General features: G+C 44.7%; 1 protein-coding gene across 4 annotated transcripts; it reads left to right on the top strand.

The window, feature by feature from the left end:
* NDUFA10 (NADH:ubiquinone oxidoreductase subunit A10) lies at nucleotides 1-27,884 on the top strand. 4 transcript variants are annotated; one of them, XM_083864770.1, is made up of 11 exons: nucleotides 1-123; nucleotides 973-1,141; nucleotides 1,591-1,806; nucleotides 1,890-1,976; nucleotides 2,900-3,021; nucleotides 4,478-4,557; nucleotides 7,545-7,599; nucleotides 11,101-11,186; nucleotides 17,933-18,041; nucleotides 20,258-20,409; nucleotides 27,446-27,884. In XM_083864770.1, exons 1-10 carry the CDS (start codon nucleotides 22-24, stop codon nucleotides 20,366-20,368), a joined length of 1,137 nt encoding a protein of 378 aa, XP_083720896.1. In that variant the 5' UTR covers nucleotides 1-21; the 3' UTR covers nucleotides 20,369-20,409; nucleotides 27,446-27,884. The 4 variants fall into 4 exon arrangements, with proteins under 4 accessions (XP_083720896.1, XP_083720895.1, XP_083720897.1 ...); XM_083864769.1 differs by lacking the exon at nucleotides 20,258-20,409 and adding an exon at nucleotides 25,135-25,208; XM_083864771.1 differs by lacking the exon at nucleotides 20,258-20,409.
* Nucleotides 27,885-27,987: the final 103 nt, after the last annotated feature.

Below are 27,987 nucleotides of genomic sequence, written 5' to 3' on the forward strand. Positions count from 1 at the left end.
CGCCTTCTGTTCGGCACCGCCATGTCCTTGTGGGTGTCCCGGCTCGGCCGGGCCGTGGCCGCCCGAGGCCGGTGGGAGAGCTCCGGGCAGGGAAGCGCCGCGCTGGGCTCCGTCCTTCTGAGGGTGAGCGGAGTAGGCTGGGTAGGGCTCTGGGCTGGGCTCCGTCCTCCTGGGGGTGGGTGGGCAGAAACAACCTGCCGCCGGGGGCGCCTCTCCCCGGGGCTGGGCTGTCCCTTGGGAGGGGATATTCCCAGCAGGAAGCTGGGAGAGGCGGCGAATTGCGAGGTAGACTGGAGCAAATGCCTGAGAATGGAGTGCGGTGACCTTCAGTTCCGGCTGTGGTGAGTGGTGCTGTGAGGAAAGGAGTGTTAAATAGGAATGAACGCTCCTGCGTGTGAGGGAGGTCAGCTGTACCACTCAGAATGAGGCTTGTGCAGTGTTTATCGAGGTCTGTGGGGGGCTCTGAGCAGGGGTCAGAAGGGTCCTGTCTTCAGCTCTGCAGCCTACGGGGGGTACCTCTTGCCACCTTTCAGGAATTGTGGAATAGTTAAGGCTGGAAAAGACATCCAAGGTTACCAAGTCCAAACTTTTGCCCACTAAGCCACGTTGAAATGAAGCTGTAACTCTCGTGAGAGTTGGATTAGTGTTATTGCATGCCCAACAACAAAGAAATTGCAAGCAGGAGTATAATGTGGGATCTCCCTTGGGAACTTTGGGTGTGTTGTGTGTCCAGCCTTCAGGCTGAAAATTGTTTCATACTTTCTGTTTTCTCAGCCTTTAATTTCTTGAACAACTTCCCAACCTAACTACTGCTTCAGTTGCTAAGCTGAAATGACAGTGCTAAGGTTACTGAGTAAAATTTTCTTCCATTAGATGCATTAGAGTGTGCATCTTGTGTGTGTGTCTGAAAAAGTTGAATTTTCAGCTAAAAAACCCTTCCAAATCTGCTGATTTCCATGTGTATTCATCCAGGCAAGAATCCACACCAGCCCTGAGCAGAGCCTGCAGTATGGGTGGCTGGCCTATATGTTGGGAGAAAGGGCCAGCAAGAAGTTCACGGAGCACAGCAAAGTCTTCACAGTGGAGGGGAATCTGTCCTCTGGGAAGGGCAAGCTGGCCCAGCAAATTGCAGAAAAGCTGGGTATGTCTCACTCTGACTGTCTGAGAGCTGACAGTTTAATCATTCTTCTGGTGCAGAGGAAGTTCACCAGAGCAGCAGTTCTGGATTGGGAAATGCTGGAGGGAATGGGGAGGCTTTGTGGATAATGTTGGTGAGGTTTGGCATGGGGGTGAGTTTCAGGTCTGTGGGATTTGTTGTGAGTGAAGCTTCAGTTCTGACTTCTGAGTTGGTGTGCTCACTGTGCTCCCAGAGAGTTTGGATTTTCCACGTGGCTGTGCTTGGAAAAGCTCAGCTCTCTCTGGGCAGTGACAGTGCTTAGGGTTTGGGTTCTTTGCCCTCTGCTGTGATGGACAGAGGGGTTGGGGCTCTTTGGGTGCTGCTCAAGGAACAGGTCTGTGTTCAGTAGCTGAAGAGGCATTTGCTGCAAATGAACACACTTATTTCTGCTGTGGGTTTCTTCTCCTTGTCAGGAATGAAGTACTTCCCTGAGGCAGACATCCACTACCAGGACAGGATCTCAGGGGATGGGAAGCTGCTGTCTGAGAAGTTCAATGGTTTCTGTAACCTGGAGAAGTTCTACACAGACCCCAAGTCTCCCGACGGGCACTCGTACCGCCTGCAGTACTGGATCTTTGGGAACCGTGTCCTGCAGTATGCTGATGCCCTGGAGCACCTGCTCAGCACAGGTTGGGGAATCATGGAAAGGTTTGGGCTGGAGGGGGCCTTGCAGTTCCTTTTGTTCCAACGTGGAGCCTGTTCTCCCTTGCAGGTCAAGGCGTGGTGCTGGAGCGCTCTCCGTACAGCGACTTTGTGTTCCTGGATGCCATGTTAAAGCAGGGATATGTCCACAAGAGATGTGAGTTCCTGCCAGCAAAAGGAACTTGTCTTGCCATAATCTCTCAGAAGTCTGGTAGTTTACTTTCCTTTAAAAAAGAAACAAAAAAATTGTGCTTGGAAGGAGGGATTCCTTTAAATGTTCAGTGTTCATATGTGGCTGGGCAGAGCCAGTCTGGTCTCAGTGGCAGTGAGAGGACAAAAGATAAAGTGCATGTTTCATTTGTAAGAAAAAACCCCTTTTCACTTCAAAGGGAGTCAGACCCTGGAGCAAATCACCTGGGATCTCCCCACTGGAGATACTTAGAATGCTGTGGGTGGAGTTCTCAGCAGAGCGGTTGAAGCAGGTGATTTGGGGATCTTCCTCCCAACCTGAGTGATTTGGTTTGGATTTATGGGCACTGAACTCCTGAGCTGTCACTGCCTGTGTCTAGTAAATCTGTTCTTTTGGCTGCTCCTGAGGTGGAGATAACTGTTTTCTTGACTGCCTCTTGTTTTTGCTGTTGGATTTAAGAGGTGTGTATTTGTTTTTTTACCACCTGCTGTAAGTTGCTGAATGACTTGGAGACCTGCGTCTTCCTGCTCTGCATTGCTGAGGCAGCAAAGCCCAGTAACCCACAATTTAATACAAAATCCCTAGTTTGCATTGTACTGGAATCCTTAGGGAGCAAACAGCTCTTGATTACAGCTGCTTATTGTCTCCAAGTGGTGGGGGGAAAGCTGAGATTCCTCTAAACCTGAGTCAGGAATAAAGCCCCTCTTTGACATAACTGGGTTCAGATTCTTAGATCTCAGTGCATGGAACTTCTCTGGAGATAGTTTATTCTGTAATCTTCCTGAATTCTGTTTGAGGAAAAGGCTACCCTAAACTTGCTCTTATGAGTCCAGAAGAAGAGACTCTAAATACAGAGGTGGGCAAATGTGATTTATCTGTGTTTTACACAGGCCTTGATCACTACAAAGAGGTCAAGGAGATCAGCATTTGTGAGTTTCTCCCACCTCACCTGGTCATTTATGTAGATATGCCTGTCTCAGAGGTGCAAAAGAAGATTCAAGAGAAAGGCAAGGTAATTTGATCTCTGATTATTGCCTATTTATCTCTTATCTTTATTATTACTTGTCTCTCACAAGTGCTGCCTGCTAATGTCTGCTGTAATCACACCCTGTGTGAGTCCTGTGGGGTTTGCTGCTGAATTCTGCTTCTGAGGAGTTGCTTGTCCTCTGAAGTGTGAGATCTGTGTGGTGATGACTCTATGGGCATTCTGGTATGCTTGCTTATAAAAAAAATAATCAAATATCAACTACCTATGTGACTGCATCAATATGTTGTCATTTGTGGAATGAGAAATTGTTTTAAGAGCAGGTAAATTTTTATACCAGGGTTTGTAGCTGCCACTTCAGGAGTGGTGGGCATGTGATGTGCAGCTTGCAATGCACTTAGAGGTGATATATTTCTTATTCCTGAGTGCCAGGAGTCCAGCTGAGCTCCCTGGCTCCTGTCTCCCAGTTGACTGCTTCGTCACACCTGTGCTGGGGTTCATATGTGAGTCACCTGGGATCAGCAGGTTCACTTAACTCCATGAAATCCAGCAAATCAGTGCTAGATGACTGCATTATTGGACTCATCTTGGCTCAGGAAAGCTGTAGGGTTCTTTTGGGGAATGACTAATCTAAGTAAGGTTTGTAATTTGGGGGTCTTTTTTCCCCCTATCTTTGATATTTAGATGAGCGCTTGTAACTAACTGCTTGCAGATGTCTTATGAGGATTAAAAGCTGTTTGTCTTGCCTTGTTCAAAGGCTATAGGAAATGCAGTTTAACTCTGGAAAACCAGAGAGATTAAAAGAAAGCTTTGATTTATTAGAAAAAAATTCTCAGTTAAGAAGTTCTTCATGTATTGGGGGAACCTGTGAGTTCTTAGACCTTGTGAGCATGAAAATGTGGCATTTTTGAAACCTTTGGACAGAAGTTGCTGGTGTAGCTTGTGACTTTTTGGGTCAGTGCTAGTGCTGAGCTCCGTAGGGCTTGTTTGGGGAACACATGGTAGATCAGAGAAATTCCTGATGTTTTGCAAATGTGGTATTGAAAGTACACAGTGTGGAAAGCAAGCTACTTAAGAGCAGGGATGATATCCATGGAATCTCACAGGAGTTTGGAGTAGGTGTTTGCCCATACACTTCTCTGAAGCTGTGGAAATAGGTGCAAATTTGGCCTCCTTATGCAAAAGGTAGATTCAAACAGTCTTCTCTTGTTTTCTGGGTGACTATTACAGCTCCCTGGAATTTGTAGTTAGCAGGGATGAATCAATCTTTGGAAAGCTGAGGGCTACTCTAGATATTTCATGGCAGGTAAAGAATTCCAAACCCTCCAAATGCTTTAATTCTTTGAAACTTTCACTGATGTGTGTGTGGTTCTCTTGAAAGTTTGACTGCTTATCCCAGAATGAGGCCTTGGCAGGTGGCAGAGTCTGTGCTGTTGGGAAAAGAAAGTTAATTCCACAACTTTTTCTGTTTGTTTGTTTGTAGCCATATGAGAAAAAGGTGTCTCCTTCCTATCTCCAGAGCATCGAGGATGCTTACAAGAGGACCTTCCTACCAGAGATCAGGTTAGGAAAGCAAAATGTTCTGCCTCTTAGGTCTTTGAGCAAAAATGTGTGTAAACCCTAAAATCTCTGCCAATATCAACAAGTCATGTGAAAAACATCCTTCTTGTGCTGCAGGGCATAGTGTTGTACCCCGATGAAGGGGTGCTGCATTTACAGCATAAGAATTGTGAGTGTAGTCACCTTCGCCATCCCAGAAGCCTGATGCCAATGTTGGAAGATTAAAAGGGTTTCAGAAGTGATCTACAGAATGCCACAGCTATGGCTGTGTGTGTTTGCCTGACCTGAGGAGAGAGCAATGCAACAGAAGCTTTTTTCAGGCCTTTTTGGAAAGCTTTATGGCTTTACTCTCCTCAAAAAGTCCTTTCAGTGGCCACAGAATCCCAGAATGGTTTGGGTTGGAAGGACCTTAAAGTTCATCCAGTGCCACTTCCCTGCCATGGGCAGGGACACCTTCCACTGTCCCAGGCTGCTCCAAGCCCTGTCCAAGCTGCCCTTGGATACTTCCAGGGATCCAGGGGCAGCCACAGCTTCTCTGGGAACCCTGTGCCAGGGCTTCCCCACCCTCACAGGGAGCAAGATATTACCAACATCCCATCCAGCCCTGCCCTCTGGTAGTGGGAAGCCACTCCCTGTGTCCTGTCTCTGGGCTCCCCTGGCTTCCTCTAGCTGGGGTGCAAAAGTGTGTGCCCTGTAAACCCGGGATAAAACTTGCTTTGCCAGCTTGACAGCTCTTCCAATTCTTATAAAAGAGCTCTAAGAAAATTAAAATTGTCCTAAAAATATAAAAGTAGAATTACAGTATCTCACAATTCTGGAAGAGAAACTCTCAAAGGGTATCACATGAATTAACTGTTTAAGTTCTGCTGTGTGCAGGAGTAAATCAGAGTGGATTCCCAGGTGTTTTGTAGCCTGCCTGTGTCCCCCTGGTGCTTGCTCTGATTCCCTGGGTGGATCAGTGTGATCAGCTACTGAAGTGAATAACTCGATGTTGAGCCTGTCACTCATGCAGGCAGGGATTGTTGGTGTCACATATGGTCAGTGGCTTCCCTATGTGTCCCCACAGGCAGCACACAGCTCTTGGAACGGAATGGGAAGCCTTGGGAATGTCATCCCCCTGAGGGCAAACTGCTGCAGTCACTGGTGGGGAGAAAACTGCTGCTTGTTCTCTGGATCACATTGAGCTCCACATATATCTTGTGATGCTCAGTGAGGCTAAATTCTAAATCCTGCTGGGATTTCACCTTCTTGCCCTCTGTGTGTACATGGTCAGTACCCCCTGTTATGCAAATCCTGTCAGTGGATGGGCTCCCAGCAGCCTCTCACACTGATCAGTGTCTTTGTCACCTGGCTGTAGGGGAACTGGGAGTGTATGAAGAGGAGCTCTGTGCACCTCTGGACCTCAGGGTGGCTCCAATCTGGGATAAAGGCGGAAGCTACACCTGCCTTTAACTGTTTGTTTGCTGGCAGTGGTCCAGGGAGCTGTGTTCCTGCCTGGCTGTTACTTCTTCGTCTGTCTAGTTTGATTCCCTGACTCCTGGGGATGCCTAAAATCTGGTTCAAACAGGCTAAAAAGAGTTGTTACGGACTGCTGAGCAGACTCCTGCATGCTTTCCATGTTGAAGTTTGTTTGCTCGTTCCTTGAAAAGTAGTTTGTTACTGGGCAAAACTCCTGTTATCTTGTGTTATTTAACTGGAGCAGCCTGAAGTGGTTTACAGTGGATTTTTGCTTTAAAATTGATGCTTTTTTTCTAGTTGACTTGTTATGAATGTTTTTTATATTTTTATTGGTAGTGATTTGTGAGCTAGGTGCTGTGGTAAGGTACTGCCTGGTCATTTGGAACAGTGTTTGGGTTCTATTTGATTTTCCTCTTTTCCTGGAGCAGAACCTTAAGATTGATAATGTTCTCTTTCATATCCAAGACTGCTTCCACTGAGCAGCTGTTTTCTCTTAATGAAGCTCTGATAATCTGCAGAGTCGAATCAAGAGATGGGATCAAATTATTTGATCGGCATTGTTAATGCAATTGCCGGTGTCAGGCCTGCTGAAGACTGACCTCTTCCTTGGGCTGATATCGAGGAGAATCTCTTATTCCAAGTCCCTGCCCCATCCCTGGAAGTGTCCAAGGCCAGGTCCTACAAGGCTTGGAGCAGCCTGGGATAGTGGAAGGTGTCCCTGCCCATGGCAGGAAGTGGAACAGGATGAGCTTTAAGGTCCTGTCCCACCCAAACCATCTGGGATTCTATGAGTTTTTCTCCATGATCCTAAACTTTGCTGTGTGATGTGTGATGTATAATGTCCATATTGGGCAGCTATTCCAGGGCGTTCCAGGTTTTCCAGCTGGCAACAGCTATTGCTGAATATGACGGAACATGTGTAGTGTGAAAGGTTCATGTAGGAGCTTCTGTTGTGGCTCTGCTCTGCAAGTGCCTCTTCTCTGAAGGCTGCTGGCTGATAAAAAAGTCAGTCTTGTAACCAGGAAACATTACCTTTAAAAAATGTTCGTACACTTACAGATGTTGTTGCCTGCATTTGTATTCATTGAGCTAGCTCAACCTGAGTAAATAATGATAAATGAATGCATTCTTCTTCTGAAATGACTCACAGCTAGTCAAGCACTTGAAAAAAGGAAAGTATACTGAAGTTCTAGGTTAGACTGAAAATTTCACTTATTTTCATGTAGATTGGGCAGCTGTAATAGGTCTAAATGAAAACAAATTCACATGTGTGGTTTTTAAATTTTTTTTCAACTGAAGTTATATAACTATCCAGGCCATTTGCCCTTTAAAAGCAACTTTTCACCTTCAAAGAGGCAGCTCACAGCTGCAACAGGAATTCTATTGCAACAGCTGGGAGTGATCTAAAAAATTGCAATGATTCTGGTTTGGCGTTTGTGCCTTTTAACTTCATTTCTGTTCCTTTTGGAGCTCTGGGAGAGGATGGGTTGATCAGCTTTTTCAAGGTAATTCAATTTCTGTGTTCTTTGCAGCGAGAGCAGTGAAGTTCTACAGTACACAGCAACTGCAGCTGAGGATGTGGAGAAGGTAAGTTTTGCTTTTCTAAGAGTAGGTTTAATAGATTTCCCTTATTTCAGTGAACTTTCATGGAGGGTTACTAGCAGAATAACAGAAGTCTTTTGCTTCATCATCATTAACTTTTTTCTCTAGCTGCTGTTCCCTGAGGGAAAGAGCACCAAGGTTTTTGAGCCTCTGGGCAGGTTTTGGGCCCATTTCATTTCTAGAGATAGATAGATCTGTTAATAACAGTAATATGATGTTAACTGGATAATAATCCTATGTGGAAGCTTGCTGAGGAACCATCCCTGCTTGGGAGGAGGGAGGGGAGAATTACCCATGGGCTGTCTCCAAGGGCTTTTTGGGTCTTCATGAGGTGAAATTTCTACCTTACTTATACACAGCCCAAACTCCCTCTGCTTCTATGTTATATGCAGTGGGCTCTTGGCAGAGAATTGATTTTTATATATACATATATATATATGCAGTAGCTCGTACCTCATTAAGCTTATTAGCATATTCAGAGCATGCATTTTAATATTTAAGTGACCCTTTACCTGACAAAAATTACATTTTTGCCTGAGGTGTCCTTCAAAGTTCTGGTTATATGACTGTGTGAAGGAGAAAATATTGATAACGACTTCCCTGGTCCTAAAATTAACACTCCATCCCATTCCATAGGTGCACTGCTCTTTGTCTCTAGGTCTTTTGGTTCCCTTTATAAGAACAGGGTTTTGTGCCACATTTTGGGTCATTTGTTGTTGTGGATGGATTTTTGAGACCTTCTACACTTGATAATAAAGGTTGTCATTAATAACCAGTAGACCTGTGGGGCAGTGTGGGTTTATACCCCTAAAAAAGGGCTGGGGGCTTCAGTGTGACAGCAGATAATAGAAAAAGTGAACCAAAAATCAGCCAAAATGAACAAAAAAGCTGAGGCTGTGCTTTGAATATAGAGAATCTAGAGCAATTCAGTTATTTTTTCTGGATGGCAACATAGAAGCAAGGATAGGAGTTGAGAGCTGTGGTGTTTCAAGATGGGTACTTGATGAATTAAAGGAAAGTTGGGGTGGGGGTTAAATGCCCGTTTTTTCCCTGTCCTTCTCTCTGGACACATCTCCAAGTGGTCAGAATAAGCAGGTTGTTTTTTTCCTAGATTTTTTTGTAGTAAAACCCAATTGCTAGAGATTTGATTTTAATTCTTTAAATTGGGGTTTAAAGTCAGTCTAAAGCTCTTACTGTTCAAGGAGCAACTCTTCCAAGCTCAGCAATCTTGACATTGCTCTAAATAGGGTCATCAGATGCACCAGAGGAGTCCTTAATTTGCTTGGACAAATATGGATTAGGGGAAGGATTATTTGGAAGTTAAAATTCAGTGCCACAGAATGATTAAGATTGGAAAATACCCTGTAATATTATACAGTCCATGATGTTGTCATTGTTGGTGTTGGTGGTACATATTGGTACTTGGAAGAATTCAGTTGTTTTTCCCCCTTTTCTGTTCAGATTCAGTTTCCCTTTGGGATGACAGCAGAAATTTGGAAACAACGGGTGGCAGGAGGGCTTTGGCTTGTAAGGTGTGTGTTTACACAGGTGCAGCCTCTTGACAGACAGCAGTATTCATTAGTCCACTCCAACCTGTTTGCTTAGGGATTTGGGAGCTGAATGTTTTAATGGCCTTCTGGTTTAATAACTTTTGGGTTGCTCAGAGCATGCATACATAGCTAGAAATGATTTTTTAAGTGTCCTAAAAAGGTCAGTTGGTGTTGTAATTAACTTTGGTTGTGCTGGCTGAAGGTGCAATGAGTGCTGAAATGAGCTTCATTAGGATGTTTCACACTGGTTGAGCACAAGGGTAAAACTGGGAATGCAAAGTTAGTTGTATGCTTAATTTCTTTTAAAGCCTTGGATATTTGCTGCTAATTCCTGGGGGCCACCAGGGCATTCCTTATAAATTAAGAAGTTTTTCTTCTGTCCTCGTTGGGAAACTGATGCTAGAAGCTGATGTTAAGGAGCTGCTGGGAATGAGATTCTTTGGACATGATGATAACAGTGAGCAAAACTAATTTGGATACAGATTCCTTTCCCCCTGTAGCACATTGTGAGCCCATTGTAGCAACTCTGATTAGCGCTATTATCAGGTGCAGAGAGCTTCCAAAGCTTTGCTGTGGAGTGGAGAAGGAATTGCTTTTGTTCAGCTTGTCAATTAAATAATTAAAAGAAATAATGGCTGTTTGAACTAACTTACCTTACACCTCTCTTCCTCCTGTCTTGGAGTTATGTTGCAGCAGTTTGTGCCTCAAGAGTGTTTATTCAGTCATGTCCAAACCATATTTTCCCACCATGAAAACAATTCTGGTAAGAGTGGATCTTAATAGTCAAGGCTACTTTGTAATAGCACTCGGTTATCATTTTTTAAGTGGTAATAGCTGGGATTTAGTGTTTGCAGGGAATAATTACAGTGAATTTAGCGTAAAGAATACAAGGATTTTTTGTTTATCGTTCTGCCATTGTTGCTGACATGTGCTCACCTGTCAGTGGGTTGATAGTGTGCCATCAGGAATTTCCTCGTGACCTCAGCTTTATCCTTTCCCTATGGAAAAGGTCTCTGGAAAGGGATGATTGGAGCTGTAACAATCAACTCCTTCCCAGGTTGCCCCAAGGTGCTGTCTCTACCTCATCAGGCAACTGAAGTGCATCCTACTGACACTAGGGCAGGTTTCCCTCAGCTCTAGGCAGCCAGGTATAATAAGCAATTACCTCCTGGAGCAGCAAAGATCTGTTTTCTGGTGGAGCCAGACTGTAAATGAAGCTCAAACCCGGGATTGATAAGTTTGGGGATGCTGAAGGAATGATTTACTGAGCTGATATTGCTTGTTTTGAAGGGTTCTGAGCTGTGAGTGCTGCCTTTCCTTTCATGCATGGGTGGGTCCTGATGGCTGGTGAAATCCTGAGCCCTTGGACTGCAGCTCCTGCAGGCCTGAGTTTTCCAGCCTGAAAACCAGTGATGTGAACCACACAGTACCAAGGCAGATGCCATACCTGTTCCCCTGCCTGTCTCAGGGAATGTTTTACTGAGCCTCTCTGGGAATAAAACCGACCAAACTTTGTTTTTGTAACAAAAAGGAGTTACATTTAGACTTAACTCCATTTCCTCCTCCTTCTCCCTCAGAGGTGAGGCTGTACCTTCTTTGCTTTTCATCCCCATTTCAGGTTAAGGAAGAATGGCTTGAATCAGGTAAGAATTTGGCAACATGGCACCTCTCAGCCAGTTTTTATTCCCTGTCATCCAAAGCTGCAAGCACAGGATGTTAGGAGATCCCCCCCCGATGTGTGTGCCCAGTGCTCCTAGCAGGGCCACAGCCTCCAGAAATAGAACTAGGCGATGATCATGTTATCTCTAGACATTTGCCTTGTTACTACAGCTTTAGCAGTGAAGCCTTTCTCATGTGTTTAATAACCTCTTTGGATTAGTTCATTGATTTTTTTGGATCAAACCACCACTTAGTGAGCTTTCTTTTCTGATTCTAGGTAATTGAAGACATCGAGTACCTGAAGTTTGACAAGGGGCCATGGGTGGAGCAAGATGATGTTTCTTTCCATCACTTGAGACTTTAGTAAGTGTGATGTTATCCAGCCACTGAGCAATTCTTGGTATCAAATCCAAGAGAAAATGGTCAAAGCCATGAGGTTTTAAAGGTGGGGTTATATTTTGTAATATTGGTACTTGGCACTGGAAGGTGGTGTGGCATTTTTGCTGCTGATTGATGAGACAGGAAGCTCCAGGCAAGTTTGAATGGTTTTTGTCAAAGATGCTTGTCTGCCCAGTTGGAAGAGATCAGACTCAGACAGTGCAAAGTGACTTGTTCTATTCTTGGAATAGAATTTAATTTGATTTTAATAATTCTTTGCAAGTGCACCATGTTTAATTTGTCAATTCTGTTTATATAAAACACAAAGATTATATATAAAGAATATAGCCTGTCTCACTTTTGTTAATACCAGAAGTGAGACAGGCTCCCCATTTTGCTGCAACATAGTCTTCAGACTGAATGTGCAGGTGGAAATTTCAGTATAGTTACATTTTTAAAACAAAATTCAAGAGTTACATTATGTTCATTATTTTCTGGTCATCTCCAGGTTAATAGAAACACAGATTTTTAAACTGAGTATCTGTCCCTAAGTTTGTATCTTTGTTACGGGCATTGGACTAGCAAGTTTAACTTTTTTTGCAGACTTTCTTGATATTTTGTGATATTTCTTGCATTTTCTTTTTTTGTGTTTTACTTTTCTGTGTTGTCACTTCAAATACCTCCTAAAATAGAGATAATGCTTCTATTGTATGGTTTTTCTATCAAGGAGTGATGGAAGATTGCAGTGAGCAATGCTGGGTACAGAAGAGCAGTGCTGGGTGGTGTCTGAGAGGAACAAGTCATGATTTGGGTGCCTTTTATGTATCAAAGAAGAGGTTTCTTTGTGTAGTAATTGGAGGGTAACATCTGGTGACTTAGGCCCTAAAAAATCATCACAATCAGAATTCCTTTGAAAGAGGAAATAAGTTGCTTGTTTTCCTGTAGCTCCACACTAGTGCAGGTATTAGGAAAGGATTATTGTGGTGAGTAGGAGGGAGTTGAAGGAAACCTTACAATTAGAGCAGTGTGTTAAGATACTGTATGAAAATTCTATTCCACAGTTTTAGAAATAAATTGCTTTAAGGACTCAATTTTTCATTGAACCCTGGAGGAGGGCAAGATAGTCTTCTACACACAGCTCTTGTCACTGTCGGTAATATGAATTTTTTTCTTCTTTTGGCAAAAACGTGGGGTTGTTTGAAGACCCCAGAATGCAATAAACTGCTTATTTAAACCGCAGAATCATAAAACATCCTGCATGGAAAGGACCCACATTGAACATGGAGCCCAGCTCCTGGGGTTTGCTTTTGAATCTTTTTTTTTGTGCTGCGCTTGTCAGGGCATCGATAAAGGGGCGGCAACACATCCTGTGCCGATCTTGAGCTCATGCCTCGCTCAGGTGAGCGTGGTAATCCTGAGAAGAGCCTCCTTGTAAAAATGTGTGTGTTTGGGCATGATCTTTCCCCATGGTAACTCCAGAAACACAGGGAGCCTGATGCAGGTCAGCTGTGTTGGAATTACATGCTGGATTCAATGCCCAGCCCAGGTGTGAGTCCATGAACCTTAAAGTTGATTCTTTTCTCTCTCTTTCCAATGCCTAGTAGCAAAGAGCCCGTGGTCTCCCCAGATGTGCAGATGTCCTGTGCCTGTGTGAATTTTTCCTTTGGAAAGTGGTTTTTCCTCAGGTTCCCGGTGCCTGCTTGTGTGCTGGCACATGCTGCCCTCTCCTGGGTGTTCCTGGGAGGCTCCAGCAGCTATTTAGGATCTTTTAGGTTGGAAAAGCCTTCTGAGAACATGGAGTTCACCATGCCCCAGCACTGCTGAGCCCAATGCCAGCCCATGTCCCCAAGTGCCCCACCCACATGGCTCTGGAACACTTCCAGGGGAAGTGATTCCACCGCTGCCTGTTCCAATGCCTGACCACCCTTCCAGTGAGGAAATTTCCCCTAATACCCTATCGCAGTTCTGCCCTGTTTGATTTTCCATCTGCAGTTGCTTCCCTTGCTGACTTCCGAGCTCTTGGGGCTGTGTCGGCCCTGCTTTCCCTTCCACCCTCAGCTTGTCCCAGACTGTTTGGGGGACCAGGATGGGTGAGCAGGGCTGAGAACTTATTCAGTGCACAGTCTAGAGTCTAATGCATGGAAACCCCAGCAGGGCCTCTGAGTGATTAATGCAAGTTAGCCAGCTAATCAAACCGGCTAGCTGCACCCATGGGCAATCAGTTGCATAGTGGTCCCTTTTATCTCCCTGCCTCCACTTAAGTGCTCTCTTGGCCCTGACAGCGTGGCCATGGGATCTTGGTAAAAGGTTAAAAAGGGCTGCATTTTTGGCTTGGAAGCTGGAGGGGCCCTCCAGAGGATGTTCTTCACATCTTCCCTTCCTCTCCAGTTGCTGAGTCCAACAAAAATCATTCTGTTGTTTTAAATGTCCTTTAAAATGTCTTACTCCTCTGTTGCCACTGCACTGTCTTAGGTGTGTTTTTATCTGGGCCCTTCCCAGTGACATTTGTCTGTCCACACACATTGCAAAGTAAATCACGTTTGGGATGAGGAGCTGCAGGCTGTGTAACGTTGCCAGTGTTAGTTTATCAGCTTGTGGGGGGAACTTGCTGTACTTGTTGCATCAGACAACTGCACAGCTAAATCTGGTCTGTTCCTGCAGCTCCTTCAGAACCTGGGAGTCAGGGACAGAGACCCTGCAGCTCTGCCTCCCAGTGTAATTTTGATTAGCAAAGGGAAGAGGTGTTCTTCTTTAAATCTTTGATTTCAGACCAGCAGGACTAGAGGGGTGAGAGGTGTGTTGGACCTGGCTTTGAGGCTTCTGTCATGGGGACTCCAAAAATCTCATGAACTGTATGAATCTCATGAATTGTAAAACTTCTGGCACTACAAACTAGTTTCTTTAGCACCTTGGTTTTCTCTTCATCATAAAATTATGAAATCACAGAATGATTTGGGTTGGAAAGGACCTTAAAGCCCATCTCATCTCTCCTCTTGCCATGGGCAGGGACACCTTCCACTATCCCAGGTTGCTCCAGGCCCTTTCCACCCCATGTTTTTGCTGCTTTGCTGCCCCATCTTTTTCTTTTGTGATTTCCTCTTTGCAGTGGCTTTTCTAGGTTTGAAGAGCTGTTGTTGCACCTTCTTCCCTTTTCTTGCAGGCCTGCTTTTTTGTAAAATGGGGGGCGGGGGGTGTTCTTGGTGTTGATGGTGAGTGTTTGCTCATCAAGGGAGTGGCTGTGCCTCATCTTCTGTTCTGCCTGGCCAAATGAGGGAATTGGAGTTCCTTTGGCAGAAGGAGGAATATTAATTTCATCTATCAACACAGAACTTACTTTGAATGATTTTGTGAGTTGGCTTTTAGGCCAGTGAATGCTTTTAGATCTCTCTTGTCAATTGAGTTTGTGACTATGCCAACATTAGATGTTGAAAAATCACAGCCCAGGCTATGCAAACTCAGGGTTTTTTTGTTGGGTTGCCTGGTTTATTTACTTTTTTCTAACCAGTCCCCTGCCCTTACCCCACCTTGCAACCTTGGCAGGGTTTATCAGACTGATGTTCATGGTCTGTGTCCTCTGAGCTGCATATGAGGGAAGCAGGAATGTGTCAGTACTGATCCTTCTGCTTGAGCAGTTGTGCTGGATAAAGTATGTGAATTAGTGTGTAATAGGTGCTTTTGGAGAAGAGATGAGTTATCCATTGCTGTAGGGTACTTCCAGGTGGGATTCCTTTGGAAGAACCATAATTAACAGGGTTATATGAGCTAAAATTTGATGTTCTAAAGTCTTAGGAGCACACAGTCACTTACATGCTCTCAGTTCTTTTTCAAATATGACCTAATCTGAAAGGTAAAGGTGCTGCATGCTGAGAGCTCCTTCACAAAAGTCTGGTGAAGTGTCAGAAAAGAATAAATAATAATAATTTTCTGCTGGGGGAGAGAGAGGGAAAACAAAATATAAAAGGTGCCTGTAAGTGCTTCCTGCTGAGCACAGAATTAGCCCTGGCAAGTGGCAGTGGTTTTGTGGTTAGACATTGTTGTGGCAGGTGTCTTTGGGTGTGTTTTTGCTTGGCATTCCAAATTATTTCTGAAGGTGCAGAGATCCCAGAGATTGGATAAAATGATGGTTTAAAGAAAGCTTTCATTATTTTCTTGTGCAAAGAAGTTTTGGGAGCAGCCGGTTTTGTAATTTGGCCTTTAACTAAAATGAATTGTGCCTGGAAGTTGTTGTCTGCAAATGGTCACTCGGCTAAGATTCAGGAAGGAATGAATTCACTGCAGAGTGGGTGACCACAAAACCTTATTTCCATGTATGACGTTGTGCTGGTTTTGCATTAATTGGTTTGTGGTGGAAAGGGAAGAAGGAAGTGGTTGTCTCTGAGAAGCTGCCATTAGCTTCCTCTGTGCCTCATAAAACCAATCAGTGACTAGTTTTGAATATTGACACCTTGTTAAACCACTAGAAAGCTGAATACACCTATGTGAATACACATGTTAAAAATTAGAAAAGACCCCAGGAAAGTCTCTTTCCTTCTGGCCTGGGAAGGGGTAACAAGCAGGCCTGGCTTCACCTTTTCACAGATCTTTGCAAAGCACTAATCCTCTCTTAAGTGAGAGAAAAGGACAGAGTGAAGACATGTAGAGAGACAACATGAAAACATTAAGGTCAGTGAAGGAGGAGTCAAGTCCTGATGGGAGGAGAAAGAGGAGATGCCTAGTCTTAGGCTGAAATTCTTTTGTAATGATGGACTGTGATATACTAGAATATCCCTTTAATTTGTGGAAAACATGTATGGGGAGATGAAGAATGTTCAGATCACAGATATGAACAAAGGCATTTGTGTTGAATTAAGTAAATGTTGAAGTAGCTGTGATCTCATGAAAAGCTTGAACAGAGAGAGAGATGAAGATGAAGACCTGCCCCCAGGGAGAGAAGACCACCTCTGTTTCCAGAGATAAAAATGATCTTGGAGAGAGATGAAGAGAGCCTTTGCTTCTGAACAGTTAATCTTTAAAATGGTACCCCATGAGTTTACATCACCCATAAATGCAGCTGTGTGAAGGTTGTGTGAAATGGGAGGGACTTCACAAATGCAGCTTTCTGGGCGGCTGCTATTTGCCGTAGTTCAAGTCACAAGAGGACTCTTTTCTTGTGGAGAAGTTTCTATGGCATAACAAAAAGAGATTCCTCTCCCTGAGAGAACTCATGAAAGACTATTTTTAGAGGTGGTACACTGACCGAAGTTCCAAGTTTTGTCTCTATATGTTATCAGTGAGAAAGGAAGGAAGTTGTGGGGGAGGGGAAGCGTTTTGAAAGTTTTATTCTGATTCTTATTAATATTTTTCCCTCTTGTAGTTAGGTTAATAAAACTTTATTTATACCCTTTAAAGTTTGAGCCTGCTTTGCTTTTTCTCCTGATCCTATCTCACAGCAGAAAAAGAGTAAATAATTCTAATGGGCACTCCACTCACCACAGATGTTATGCTTTTATGTGTGCCTGGGCTCCCTTTTGTACCTTCCAGACATGAAATACACATTGAATGTTATTGAAGTTAAATAATGTTGCAGTTTGTAGGAAGCAATCTTTGCTGTTGGTCCTGATCTTGGAAAAGGGCATTTATCCTCACCTTCTCCTATCTGAACTTTGACTGGATTACTGTAATTCCTTACAAGTCTGTCTGTAATGGGATAATTTACAGTGTGAATATCAGGGTATGTTAGCAGACCCGTTGACTTGTTGAACTCTTCATTGTTGGGAGGAAAGGTCCCAAAATTTATGATTTTGGGGGTAAAAATAATTGCTTGAAGATGGTAAACTTTGCTTTGCTCAGGGCGTGTGCTTGATGTGCATGTCAGTATTTGTTCAGAAATGTGATTCACTGAAGACAACCCAATTTGCAGAGTTTCTGGTGTTGGATTTAGGGTATGGCCAGTGCTGACTAGAAGGGGATGTGTTTTTGCCAGCCACGTGCAGGTGGCACTGTTGGCCTGTGGATAACCACAGGGAACAGTAGGCTTTCTAGCAGTTTCTCAGACATTTTAAATTTGGGGTATCTGAAGTGCTGGTACTGTGCAGAGTGGACTGGTGGTGGATCCCAAGATCCATCACTGGAGTTGCTGCAACAGCTTCCTGCAGATATTCCCTGTCAGGATGCTGGAGGCACTGCCTCCTTCCAGACCCTCTCACTGTCTCAGTGCTGGCCCATTTAGGATGGGAATTTAGCAGAGTAGTGTGTGGCATTCAGTAAAACCACTGGTTTTTACACTACTTTTATAGAAAGCAAAAAAGCCAGAGGGGATTCATGGAGGAGGGTCCCAGGAAGGATGGAGCATCTCCAAGTGAGAAGAACTTAGGAGGGGAAATGGAGAAGCAGGAAGTAGGAGCAGGAGCAAACTGGAGGCAAGGATGAGGGCCAATACAGCATAGATTTGGAAGAAGGATACATATTTGGAAAACAGCCCAAACCTTTGGAAGCTTTATTTAACAGAAAAGTAGTTCTTTAATCATAGAATGATGATTAGGAATCCTGGAATGGTTTGAGGTTGGCAGGGTCCTTAAAGCCCATGCAGTCCCACCCCCTACCATGGCCAGGGACACCTTCTGCTGGATCAGGTTGCTCCATCCAGCTTGGCTTGGAACATTTCTGGGGATGGAGCAGCCACAGCCTCTCTGGGTACAATACTTGGCTGTTGCTGGGGCAAAGTATGAACTGAGTGCTCCTTTTTCCCTCAGTGTGCAGGACAAGTCTGGAGTGCTGGATTCCGTGTCCATCCCGTGCTTCATCCCCGAGATCACCATTGGTGGCACCGAGTATGACAAGATCTATTATGAGTACCGAGCGGTGAGTGCTGCTGGGGACATGGCCGGGGTGCTCCTCACTGCTGGGGACATGGCCGGGGTGCTCCTCACTGCTGGGGATGGCCAGGGGACATAGCCAGGGTGGAGCTTGCTGCTGGGGATGGCCAGGGGGCATGGCCAGGGTGCTCCTTGCTGGTGAGGACACTCTGTCTGCCACCCTCCTGCCCATTGCTACTGGGAACTTCTGCATTTTGCCCAAATCCCCACCTTTTTTGAAGTCTAGCTTCCCCTCCAAGAGGAATAACAAAGCAAATGGTTTGTTTCATAAGCTGATTTTCCTTTTCTTTTTTTTTTATCTTTAGATGTGGACTAAAGGATAAATGGTTTTCATTTGTTTCTGTTTCTTGTGCCCTGATGAGTCTGTGACCTCTGAAATCTAAAATAATCTCTTAAGTCAAACAGGAAAATTGGAAACCCTTGGTGACTCCTTATCGAATGCTGAGGGAGGGGGTGGTTTTTTTGAGGAGGAATGAATGTTGCCTTGTTTCCCCAAAGTGCTGTTGCTTTAAATAGCGTGTTTCTGCACATGGGCATGCATCCAAAGCCTGTTGTGCCCAGTGCTCTCGTATACCTCATGCAGACTCCCACACAGGGTTTTAATTAGCTCCTGCCTTGCTGCTTCTGGAGACAGCAGCTTCCACTGCCCCCGAAGCTCTGCCCTGGTGCTGCTTGGTGGTTCCATGGCATGGGGTCCTCTACCCCTTGCACAGGGCTTTGCCTAAGGCCCAGGTATTGGAAAAGCTCATTGGAGAAGTTGTAGAATTGATGATAATTAATTCTGAGTGGCCAAAGCTACAGGTGAGCCTCTCTTTTCCAGTTGGGTTGAAATCTTTGCCACTGTATCTTATTATTTTCCAAGCAATCCTGAAGACAAAGGGAGGAATATACAATATAAATTGTTAGAAACTGTGATTTGCATAATCCAAATACTATCATTTTTCTTTTCCTGATAGTATACAGTCTCTTACTGAGATTAAAATGTAAGTTACAAATTTATGGACTTCTTTGGAAACTGAACTACCAATGTTTTCTTTTGGAATAGATGGAATATTCCTCATAATTTGTTCTTCCTCAGCTGGCTGTGTAGTGGAGAGGCTCCTGGGTTCACACTGTTCTGCATCATTTGAGATGTGATCTTTCCAGCTTGTAAAAGGGGCTAAAGCTAAAGATTAAAGCAGCAGAAAGCATCTGAGGTTGTCTAATGGGTTTGAAAACTCCCTGGTCCAGCTAAGAAATTGCTCTCAGAATTTCCTCCTCCTTACTGTCACATTCTTAAATCCAAAATTTCAAGCTTGGGCTCGGGATTTTTGGAGCTCTTCCCTCCGGGAGCCACCTGTGCTGTGCAGCACAGATTTGAGCAGGATCTGCAGCATGCCTTGTCTCTAGCACACAGCATCCATCTGCACTGCCAGTGCCTTTCTTCCCCAAGATGAGAGGGCTTTTTTTGGGCTGAGATGTCCCTTTGCTGTGGAGCTGGGAATTACTGGGGCTGCCTGACACGCAGCTAGATGTGACCTCAGTGCTGTGTGCTGAGAGCCAGAGGTGAGACTTCTGAAAGCTTTTTTTCCTCTGGCTGTACAGCAGCACATCCCTCTTTGTGCTGGCAGGAAACTGAGAATGTCCTGGCTCATCCAGTAACTGGCTGCCAGGAGAAATTTGTGACTTGCTTTGCAGATGTAGCAAAGGGAGGCTTAGGAGTAGGAATATGGGCACCTGGGAAGGAAAGCTGTGCTCTTGGATTTTTCTGCTCCACGCCAGTTAGTTGACAGCTGAAGCTGAGCAAAAAAAAGTTGCCAAAATATAATCTCCATTCTGCAGCCTTGTTTGTAGGCCCTAATTCAGGAAAGTGATGAGGAAGGTGATAATGTCCTTTGGAATCGGGAGGAGTTGCTCGTTTCAGGAAGTATTCTGTTAAATTTAGCCTACATTAATATTCTTTTTCTCCCTTCTGAATGCTTGGATACTTCTAATCCTTTGGTGGTGTGGGGAGTGTACAGGGATGCTGCACAATGCAAAAGACGCTATGTTTTCCTGTTTTCCATCAGCTACTGGAAGGGGAAGCACAAAGCCAGCCCCACCTGCTGTTTTATGTTCTGAGGATTGCATTCTTTGTGCTGAAACTTTGAAGATCTGGTGTTTTGTTTTTTTTTTTACCATCCAACTTTGTTTAGCAAATGAGGGACTGAATTTTTTTCTCAGGCAAGGCTACTGTGCAGAGGTGATCCAGCAAGAGGCCAACCAGCTCAGGCACAGAGAGCAGATGAGCTTCCAGACACCCAGATTTGGGCTGGGAGATTGTTGGGTCTGTGAAGAGGGAATCACAGGCCCCTGCCTTGCCCATGTCTGTGCAGGTATGGTCACAGCTGTGCTGCCACTTTGACATTTGAAGATAAAGGGATTAGGCTTGCTTGTAAGTAAAGTTTAGGCTGACTTGTAGGTAAAGGCTTAATTATGGGATAATTACAGAAGTTTAACTTTTCCTTGTGGGAAATGCGTGCTTTTAAAGTTGCTGTAATGATGTTTACCACATAAATACAATGATTTGCGTAGGGGATTTTTTTCCCCCCTGTAACTACTCATAAATCCTTGATCTCTCCAATAGGCAGCAAACTGCTGTGCTTTTCAGAGCTCCATGCACACAATTCATGCTGCCCTAATAATGGTGGTTTTCAGGGATTTACAAATTCCAGGCAGAAGCTGGGTTTTGTTCAAAATGCTCATTAGAAGCAACCAAGAAGGAGGAGGAGGGAACACTCTTCAGAGTTCAAGATTTTAGTATGTGTGCTTTTCCACAAAATAATGAGGTGGCCGCATACAGTTCTGAATACTCAATACTCACTTTTTTTAAATGTATATCTTCTAAATTTCTTGTTAGGACTCTTTTTATGTGTGAGGAGGTGGCTTTCTGCAGCCTTCTTATACAATGAAGTCCTCTGGCAGGGTCCAGCAGATCTGCTCAGGCATTCAGAAACTTCTAAAGATGCTTTTCTGGCAAGGGAGAAGCAACCTTTCAGTCAGGTTCTGTAGATCATAGATAAGCATGTTCATTCTTCAGGGAAGCAACATAATTTTAGGAACTGTCAGACTAGTAAAGGCTTGACTACCCTTTTTTTTTCTCTCCCTTAACAACTGCTGTATCTCTCTGCCTTTCTTCCAAGTGCACACAATCCCCAGGGATAAATGCTCCAAACTTGTGTGCGCCCTGTGAAGCTGGAGAGCTGGAGCACTTAGGCAGATGTGTTTGCAGTGGAGATGAAAACAAATGGTTCTGTTTAATGGAATCAGTGTACTTAAATAATGTGCTGATGTACTTCACACTCCTGCTGCATCTCCTGGAGTGGGGAAAAACTACTTCTTTGACATACGTGTGCTTTTCTGTGTACATAAAAGTGCAGCTGTTTGCTGGAATTCAGAAAATCAAAGAATGCTTTGAATTGAAAGGGACCTTAAAATTCACCTCATTCCCACCCCTGCCATGGGCAGGGATACCTTCCACTGTCCCAGGTTGCTCCAAGCCCAGTGTCCAACCTGGCCCTGGTCACTTCCAGGGATCCAAGGGCAGCCAGAGCTGCTCTTGGGCAACCGTGTGGCAGGGCCTCCCCACCCTCACAGGGGAGGATTTTTTCCTGATAACTCTGCCCTCTGGCAGTGTGAGGCAATTCCTCCTTGTCCTGTGCCATGGAAAGGTGAGAGAAGGCTCTTATTTTATTTCCCTCCCTGCTTTCTTTGGTGGAAGACTGCTTTTAGAATATAGGGATGCTAAGCATGAGGCAGGGAAAGCTTGAGCAGATCAAAGTCCTGGCTACTGCTGTGAGGTACAATCCAGCTTGTTCCACATCAGCTGCACAGCTCGGCTGCGTTGCCAAACTTCATCTTTGTACCCTGCTTCTCATCCTCCTCCCTCCTGCCCTGGGCCTTGAGAATGTATGGCTGGCAGGACCCTGTGCAGCAGCAAGCAGAGGAGAGAGAACAGGATGGAGGGGAAAAGGAATCCCACACTCTTTTCCTAGGTTTTTCATCACTTCTTTCCATAAGGGTGCAACCTTAGGAGGGGAAATCCTCCAATGTCTGCTGTGCCCCCAGGTTTGAGGTGGTTACAGGACAGTAACTTTGAGTGATGGAAGGTGAGCCTGCAGCTCTGTCCCACAACCCAACATAGAGTGCTGGAAGAGCTTGTGTTTGCCATGGGAAATCACAGCCAGCCCCAAAGGGAGGACTTTTAAGGAAGACTCCCCAGGTATGAGATGGCCCAAGAGCCCTTCTTGGTAGCTGTGGGGCTGAAGGTGGCTGCTGGCAAGCAGAGGGTTAGCAGGGCCCTTACCTCTCCATCTCTGCTCAGAGTGCAGGGAACTCCTCACATAAAATCTCCTAAAAGAGCTACAGAAGGAATACTTGAGCTTTCAGAAAGCCAGAGTCTGGATCAACTCTTGACGTTGCAGGAGCAGGGAGCTTAGGATATCTTTCCTTCTCCATGTTTGTGATCGTTGCCATAGCTGCTGCCTTTGATAGAACCTTCTGTTTTCTCTCTCCTGCCATTTTTTTCTTGGCTTGATGAAGCATTCATTCTTTTTAGGATCAAGATGTCCTTTCTTAATTCTGTTTTAAAGGAGGTGTTTGACAGCTGTGATGCCCGGTCCTGTCTGCTGTTGAATCCAAGAAGGAATAAAGCAGACACACAATAAATTAGAAAAGGCTTAATTTAATGGTTTTGGGGTTTTTTTTCTCTTTTATCACTGCAAAAGTATTTTTAGCCCTTTCTGAAGTAACAAAATGTTGCCTGACTATATATCAGTAAGACTACAAGAACCTGAAGAATAACAAAAACCTGGGAATTGACATAGTTGTTGCTCAAGGATGCCTGGATCTGTTCCTCTTCTCACCTTCCTGCTTCTGCTCTGCTCTCACCAATCCTGTCCATATGGGGAGAGTGTGAGAGCAGCCCCTCTTTAGGAACAGGCAGCTTCTCCACCCTGCTCCCCCTGAAAAGTATCATGGGCAGTTGGCAGGGATATCTATCCTAGAAATGGTAGGGAAGAAGCCTGACAGACTTTGGAACTGTCTCAAATCTTGGGTTTGGTGGTTGTGTCTGTTTTATTTTAGGTGATGGCCTCTACTGTCCCAGGCATGAGGTACCTCTATAAATCAAAAAGACAATCAAATCTCACTGGCATTAAAGTAATCCATTTTCAACTTGATAATCTGTCCCTGTCAAAGGAAACACTTCATGTGGGAGCACATCCCCCTTTCCCAAACCTCTCTCAATCCCATACCTGTGGAGGGATGTGATCCCTAGGGTCGATCTCTGTTAAATTAAAATTAATTGGAATATAATTTAATAGAGAGGCAACATCTTCATGGATCTTACACTGTGAAGTAGTGTCAGTTTGAGGTGTTTAAATGTACTGCGTGGCTTGGATTAGTTCTTGGCTTTTCCTGGCACTCTCTGGTGGATAACTGATCCTCTTATGGGCACTTCTCTTTCCAAAAGTTTTTTATTGTCTGTTTTTCTAATGAATGAGTGAAGGGCAAGACAGCAATCTTTAAACAGTTTCAGCAAACTGGAATTATTTTCGCCTCAATTCAGTGAAGCTTTTGGATGTTCTTGTTTTTTGGGCTTTAATGGATGTTAACAGAAGTGAGGATTTCATTTGAGTGAGCGATGGCAGGAGTGAGGCTGCAACAAACATCTGTGTGCGAAGCCTTTGGGAACCAAGCCATGCATACCTCAGATGTGTGTCTGGGGAGGAAATTGCTCCTCTTCCCTGTTTTAACTGTTGCTCTGGAGCACAGGATCAATGGGGTTGGAGAAGATCATGGAGTCCAGCTTAAACCCAGCAGTGCAAAGGCCACCACCAGCCCATGTCCCCAGATGCCACATCCATGTGTTTTTTAAATCCCTCCAGGGATGGGAACTCCTGGGCAGCCTGTGCCAAGGATGGAAGCCCTTTCCATGGAGAATGTTTTTCCTAATACCCAATTTTAAAGCCCCCTGATGTATCTTGAGGCTGTTTCCTCTTGTCACTTGGGAGGAGAGACTGACCCCACCTGGCTATAGCCTCTTTGTGTAGCTGTAGAGAGGAACCAAAAGAGGAATAATAAGGAACAGTCAGGAACCAAACCTTCCCAGGATCCAGCCAGTATCTGCAGCTCCATGTTCCTGAATTCTCAGATTTTTAGCTGTGTGCCTACAATGCTGCCAACTGTTTGGAAGTGAGGATTTCTCCTGTAAGAAGCAGTCCTCTGCTCTCAGCAGTGATGGAAGGGGGTATTATTATGGCTGTTCTAAACAGCCACAGAAGGATGAGATTGGGATAGTGATGAATGAGCCCAAGCTCACAGAGTAATGACTCTGCTTTTAAGTGCTCTTTGATCAGTGCTGCTCCAAACAGGCTATTTATAGAGCTCCTGGAGCTGTGGAGCCCAGCCATCAGCATAGAGCAGCGCAGGAATAGAAGGCAAAAACGATGATTCTGTTTGTTCCTCAAAGGCTGGGAAACAAGGCAGGCTCCTCAACAACCTTTCCAGTTGGTTAGAGCTCTCCTGAGCTCTAGCTGCACATGCCTGGTGTGGAATGATCTGGAGCAAGCAGCTGGCTGGAGCTGCTTGTTGCTCCTCCACAGCCTCTGCCACTTTAGAGGGCTTTTCATCATGTTTATAGTTTTGACAGCACTTCTGTGGCAGGTTCTTAATTTAACTGATGGAGACGGTCTTGTTTTCATCTCTTTTCCTAATGCTCTTTCAAAGTTGAGCAGGTTGATGCCTTTGAGCTGGCTCTGCCTTAGGATACAGCTCATTTTGGGATTTTATCCCATCCCTCTGTAAATAATCCTCACTGCCAACTTTTGGGTTCTGTGCAATGTAATGCTGCAGGCCAAGGTTTCATTCTCACTCAATTTCCATGGAGTGGAAAAATCTGTTCCTTGGTGACCTGGCAGGAGCTCAGCCTTGCCTCCTGCTGTGGGGATGTGGGGGAGCTCTTGGGGCTGCCTGATGGGATCTCTGTAATCATAAAACTGTGGTATGGGTTGGGTTGGAAGGGACCTTAAAGCTCATCTCAGCCTGCTTGCCTTGGACAGGGACACCTTCCACTACCCCAGGGTGCTCCAACCTGGCCTGCAGCACTTCCAGGGAACTTGTACTGCAAGAGAAGGTGAATATTCAGTCCCTTTCTATTGTCTCAGCTGCTGGCAAGTCCCACAGAGCTTTTACCTATCTCCTCTCCATCAGCTCTTGCACCCAGGCTGCCCAGCCTAGACAAAACCAGCAGACTCAGGGCTGGTCCTTGATTCCCATCCCTGCCCTTGTGCAGCCTGGAATTTCATCTGAGTGCACTTTGGTGCACCAGTCTAACCAGAATCAGCAGTTCCTACCCCTTGCCCTGCATCTCCACATCTTCCCTGGTGCTCCTATCACTCATCTCTGCAGAATCCTACCCTGTTCCAAAGCGTGCAGTTCCTTCACTGCAGTCACAGCTGGAAAATGTGGGATTTGAAGAGCACAGTTTGGGGAAGTGGTCTGTGTCATGTGTGCAGCTTGTGCACAGAACATCAGTTCCCATCCTCCTGCTTCCTAGGTGATATGGGACTTGTTTACTCTGCTTCCCTCTTCCCTTTTTTTTTTTTTTTTTTTTTTCCTATTTTGAAAGCTTAGCTGTAACAAATCCCCAGACTCTCCTGCCTTTGCCAAGACTCACTGTGAATGATGGAGTTATGGATGAATACTTATTATAATGCTTGCTTTGATGTCTTGCATGTCTTTAACCAAAGACACCCAGGGAATTGTTTTGGACAATGAATTTTAATTCTGTTGGGGTTGATATTGTAGCTTTTTAAAGAGGGCAGATGTACCCAGAAACAAAACGGTAAACCACTGTATTTTCTCAGAGATCTCCTGTTGCTTTAATAATCTACTTATCTGGGAATCTCTTCAAGTATCAAAGGGCCAATTATGTGGTGCCTGGAGAGGACCACGGAGAGCTGTTTTTGTGTCACAGGCTGCTCACAGCAGGTCTCACGTCCTCCCTGGCTCACTGCTGGAAATCCGTGGGGCAGAGATAGTAATCATTTTCATCTCCCATCTCCTCTTTGCTTGGTGGGGAGAACTCTCAACAGGACTGTGTGGTTTCTGCTGATGTTTAGACATTAATTGAAAAACCTCAGAAAAACTGATCACAAATGGCTTGTGACAAGGCAGGGTGAGGAGTGTCTGGTGGAGGAGGTCAGGTCTTCTGTCAGCTTGATTTTTAGGGAAAGAAGTGTCTTGTTTTTTGACATTCAAGTGAATATAAACACAACCCCCCTTGCTCAAAACAACAGGCTTCATCTTTTATTAAATAGCTCATTTTTGTGGCCCGAGTACAGATTTTATCAAGACTGCATCTTCCTTCTCTCTGCAGTGGCAGCTCTCCCCAACAGGATCCTCTTACATGTTTTTTTGGAAAGGAAAAATCCTCAGGACAAGTCTGGGGTCTTGTGTGAAACCAGTGTTTGTGTGGAGACAGAGCAGATGATCTGTGCTTAATTATTTGGAGAGGCTGCCAGCAGATATCTTATTTTTAAATGAAGGGTTTTATTACAGCATCTTTGCTGGCTTCAGCCTTTCTCACCAAATTCATTGGCTTTTTCTGGTGGTTTTCTTCTTGGGTCCAGTTTTGGAGCTCAAAGCTGTTTTGTTCCATTTTTTTTTTTCATTCCTGGAGGTAGGAATGCATGTCCTGGAAATGGATTCTGCTTTTGGAACCAGGATCTCACAATCTCTGGCATTCTAGATTGTGGTCAGTACCTTCCAAAGGGTGCAGCTTCAGCATTGAGACTCACAGGCTGCTGCTTAGGTCCCAGGGTACCCTTGAAATTTGGGTAAAGGGTTGAAAAATCTTTGGATTTTTCTATCAAAACGTGGTTCCTGGCTTTGCTGATGAAGGCAGGCAGATACTGCTTTTGCTTTAATGAAGTTAAGTTCAGCTCTTGAAGGCTAAATCTGCAGTTTCATTTGAACAGTTTAATTTAATGTGGTAATTAACTCAGTATCTCATGCATGAAGTATTTCAGATATTTAATGTGTGTGCCTGTTTTGGAATGAGATTCAGTTCCTCTCCTCCATGATACAGTTAGGGGAGCCATCTCACTCAGGCTGGGAGGAGCTGGATAAATCCAGGTGGAATGTGGTGCTGAGATCATTTGCTTTGTTTTCATACATACATTATGACATAGTTTTTGCAGTCCCTTCTTCAGCTGCACAGCTCAGTCTTTTCCAAGAGACTGATTTTTCTGTAAGTTTTATCATTACAATGTAAAAAGAGTATTTTATGTTCTACAGATACCATGAGGTACTTCAGAACTTTCTGTGGGGAGTTACCAGAGTTCTGACTGAGCTTTCTGCTTTCTTTAGCTCCCTGGGCGCAAGTACAAGCCAGGCTACAATGCTGATGTTGGAGACAAGTGGATCTGGCTGAAATGAAATCGTTCCTGCTGGAGCCCTGGCCAGGATGGACCACAGGACCTGAGGGAAGAGGAGCCACGTTCACAGCACCTGCTCCACATCACTTGTGTGGCACCAAGAAAACGCTGCTTAAATCATTTCCCATCCCCAGCAGAAGGGAGCAGACTCCAGAAGGAAAACCACTTTATTCTGGTTTGTTTTTCCCTGAGGAACTCAGGGATGTTGGATAGTCAGTGTGGGATGATAGCCAAGTGAGCTGGGGCAGGCTCAGAATCAGAGCTGAACTTTCTCTTCCTCAAGACTGTGGCACATTATTAGCCAGGATTATTGTTGTTCTGCTGATTCAAGAGAAATTAAACCTGTATCCTCCTGGCTTTCACAAAGTTAATTTCTTGCTCTGCCATGCGTGGTGTTTTATGAGGTTCATTAGAAGCAACATTGTGTTCTGAAAGCCACTGACTGGACCTCAGCAAAGCATAAGAAGTTCACTG

The sequence above is a fragment of the Zosterops lateralis genome (assembly GCF_965231275.1).
Source record: "Zosterops lateralis genome assembly, chromosome: 7".
Classification (NCBI taxonomy): domain Eukaryota; kingdom Metazoa; phylum Chordata; class Aves; order Passeriformes; family Zosteropidae; genus Zosterops; species Zosterops lateralis.

Excerpts from the sequence above, each read along its gene's own strand:
- NDUFA10 (XM_083864769.1), top strand. The coding sequence starts at position 22 with ATGTCCTTGTGGGTGTCCCGGCTCGGCCGGGCCGTGGCCGCCCGAGGC. Across the intron at positions 124-972 it reads TGGGCTCCGTCCTTCTGAGG|GCAAGAATCCACACCAGCCC; the intron begins GTGAGCGGAGTA and ends GTATTCATCCAG. Across the intron at positions 1,807-1,889 it reads GGAGCACCTGCTCAGCACAG|GTCAAGGCGTGGTGCTGGAG; the intron begins GTTGGGGAATCA and ends TCTCCCTTGCAG.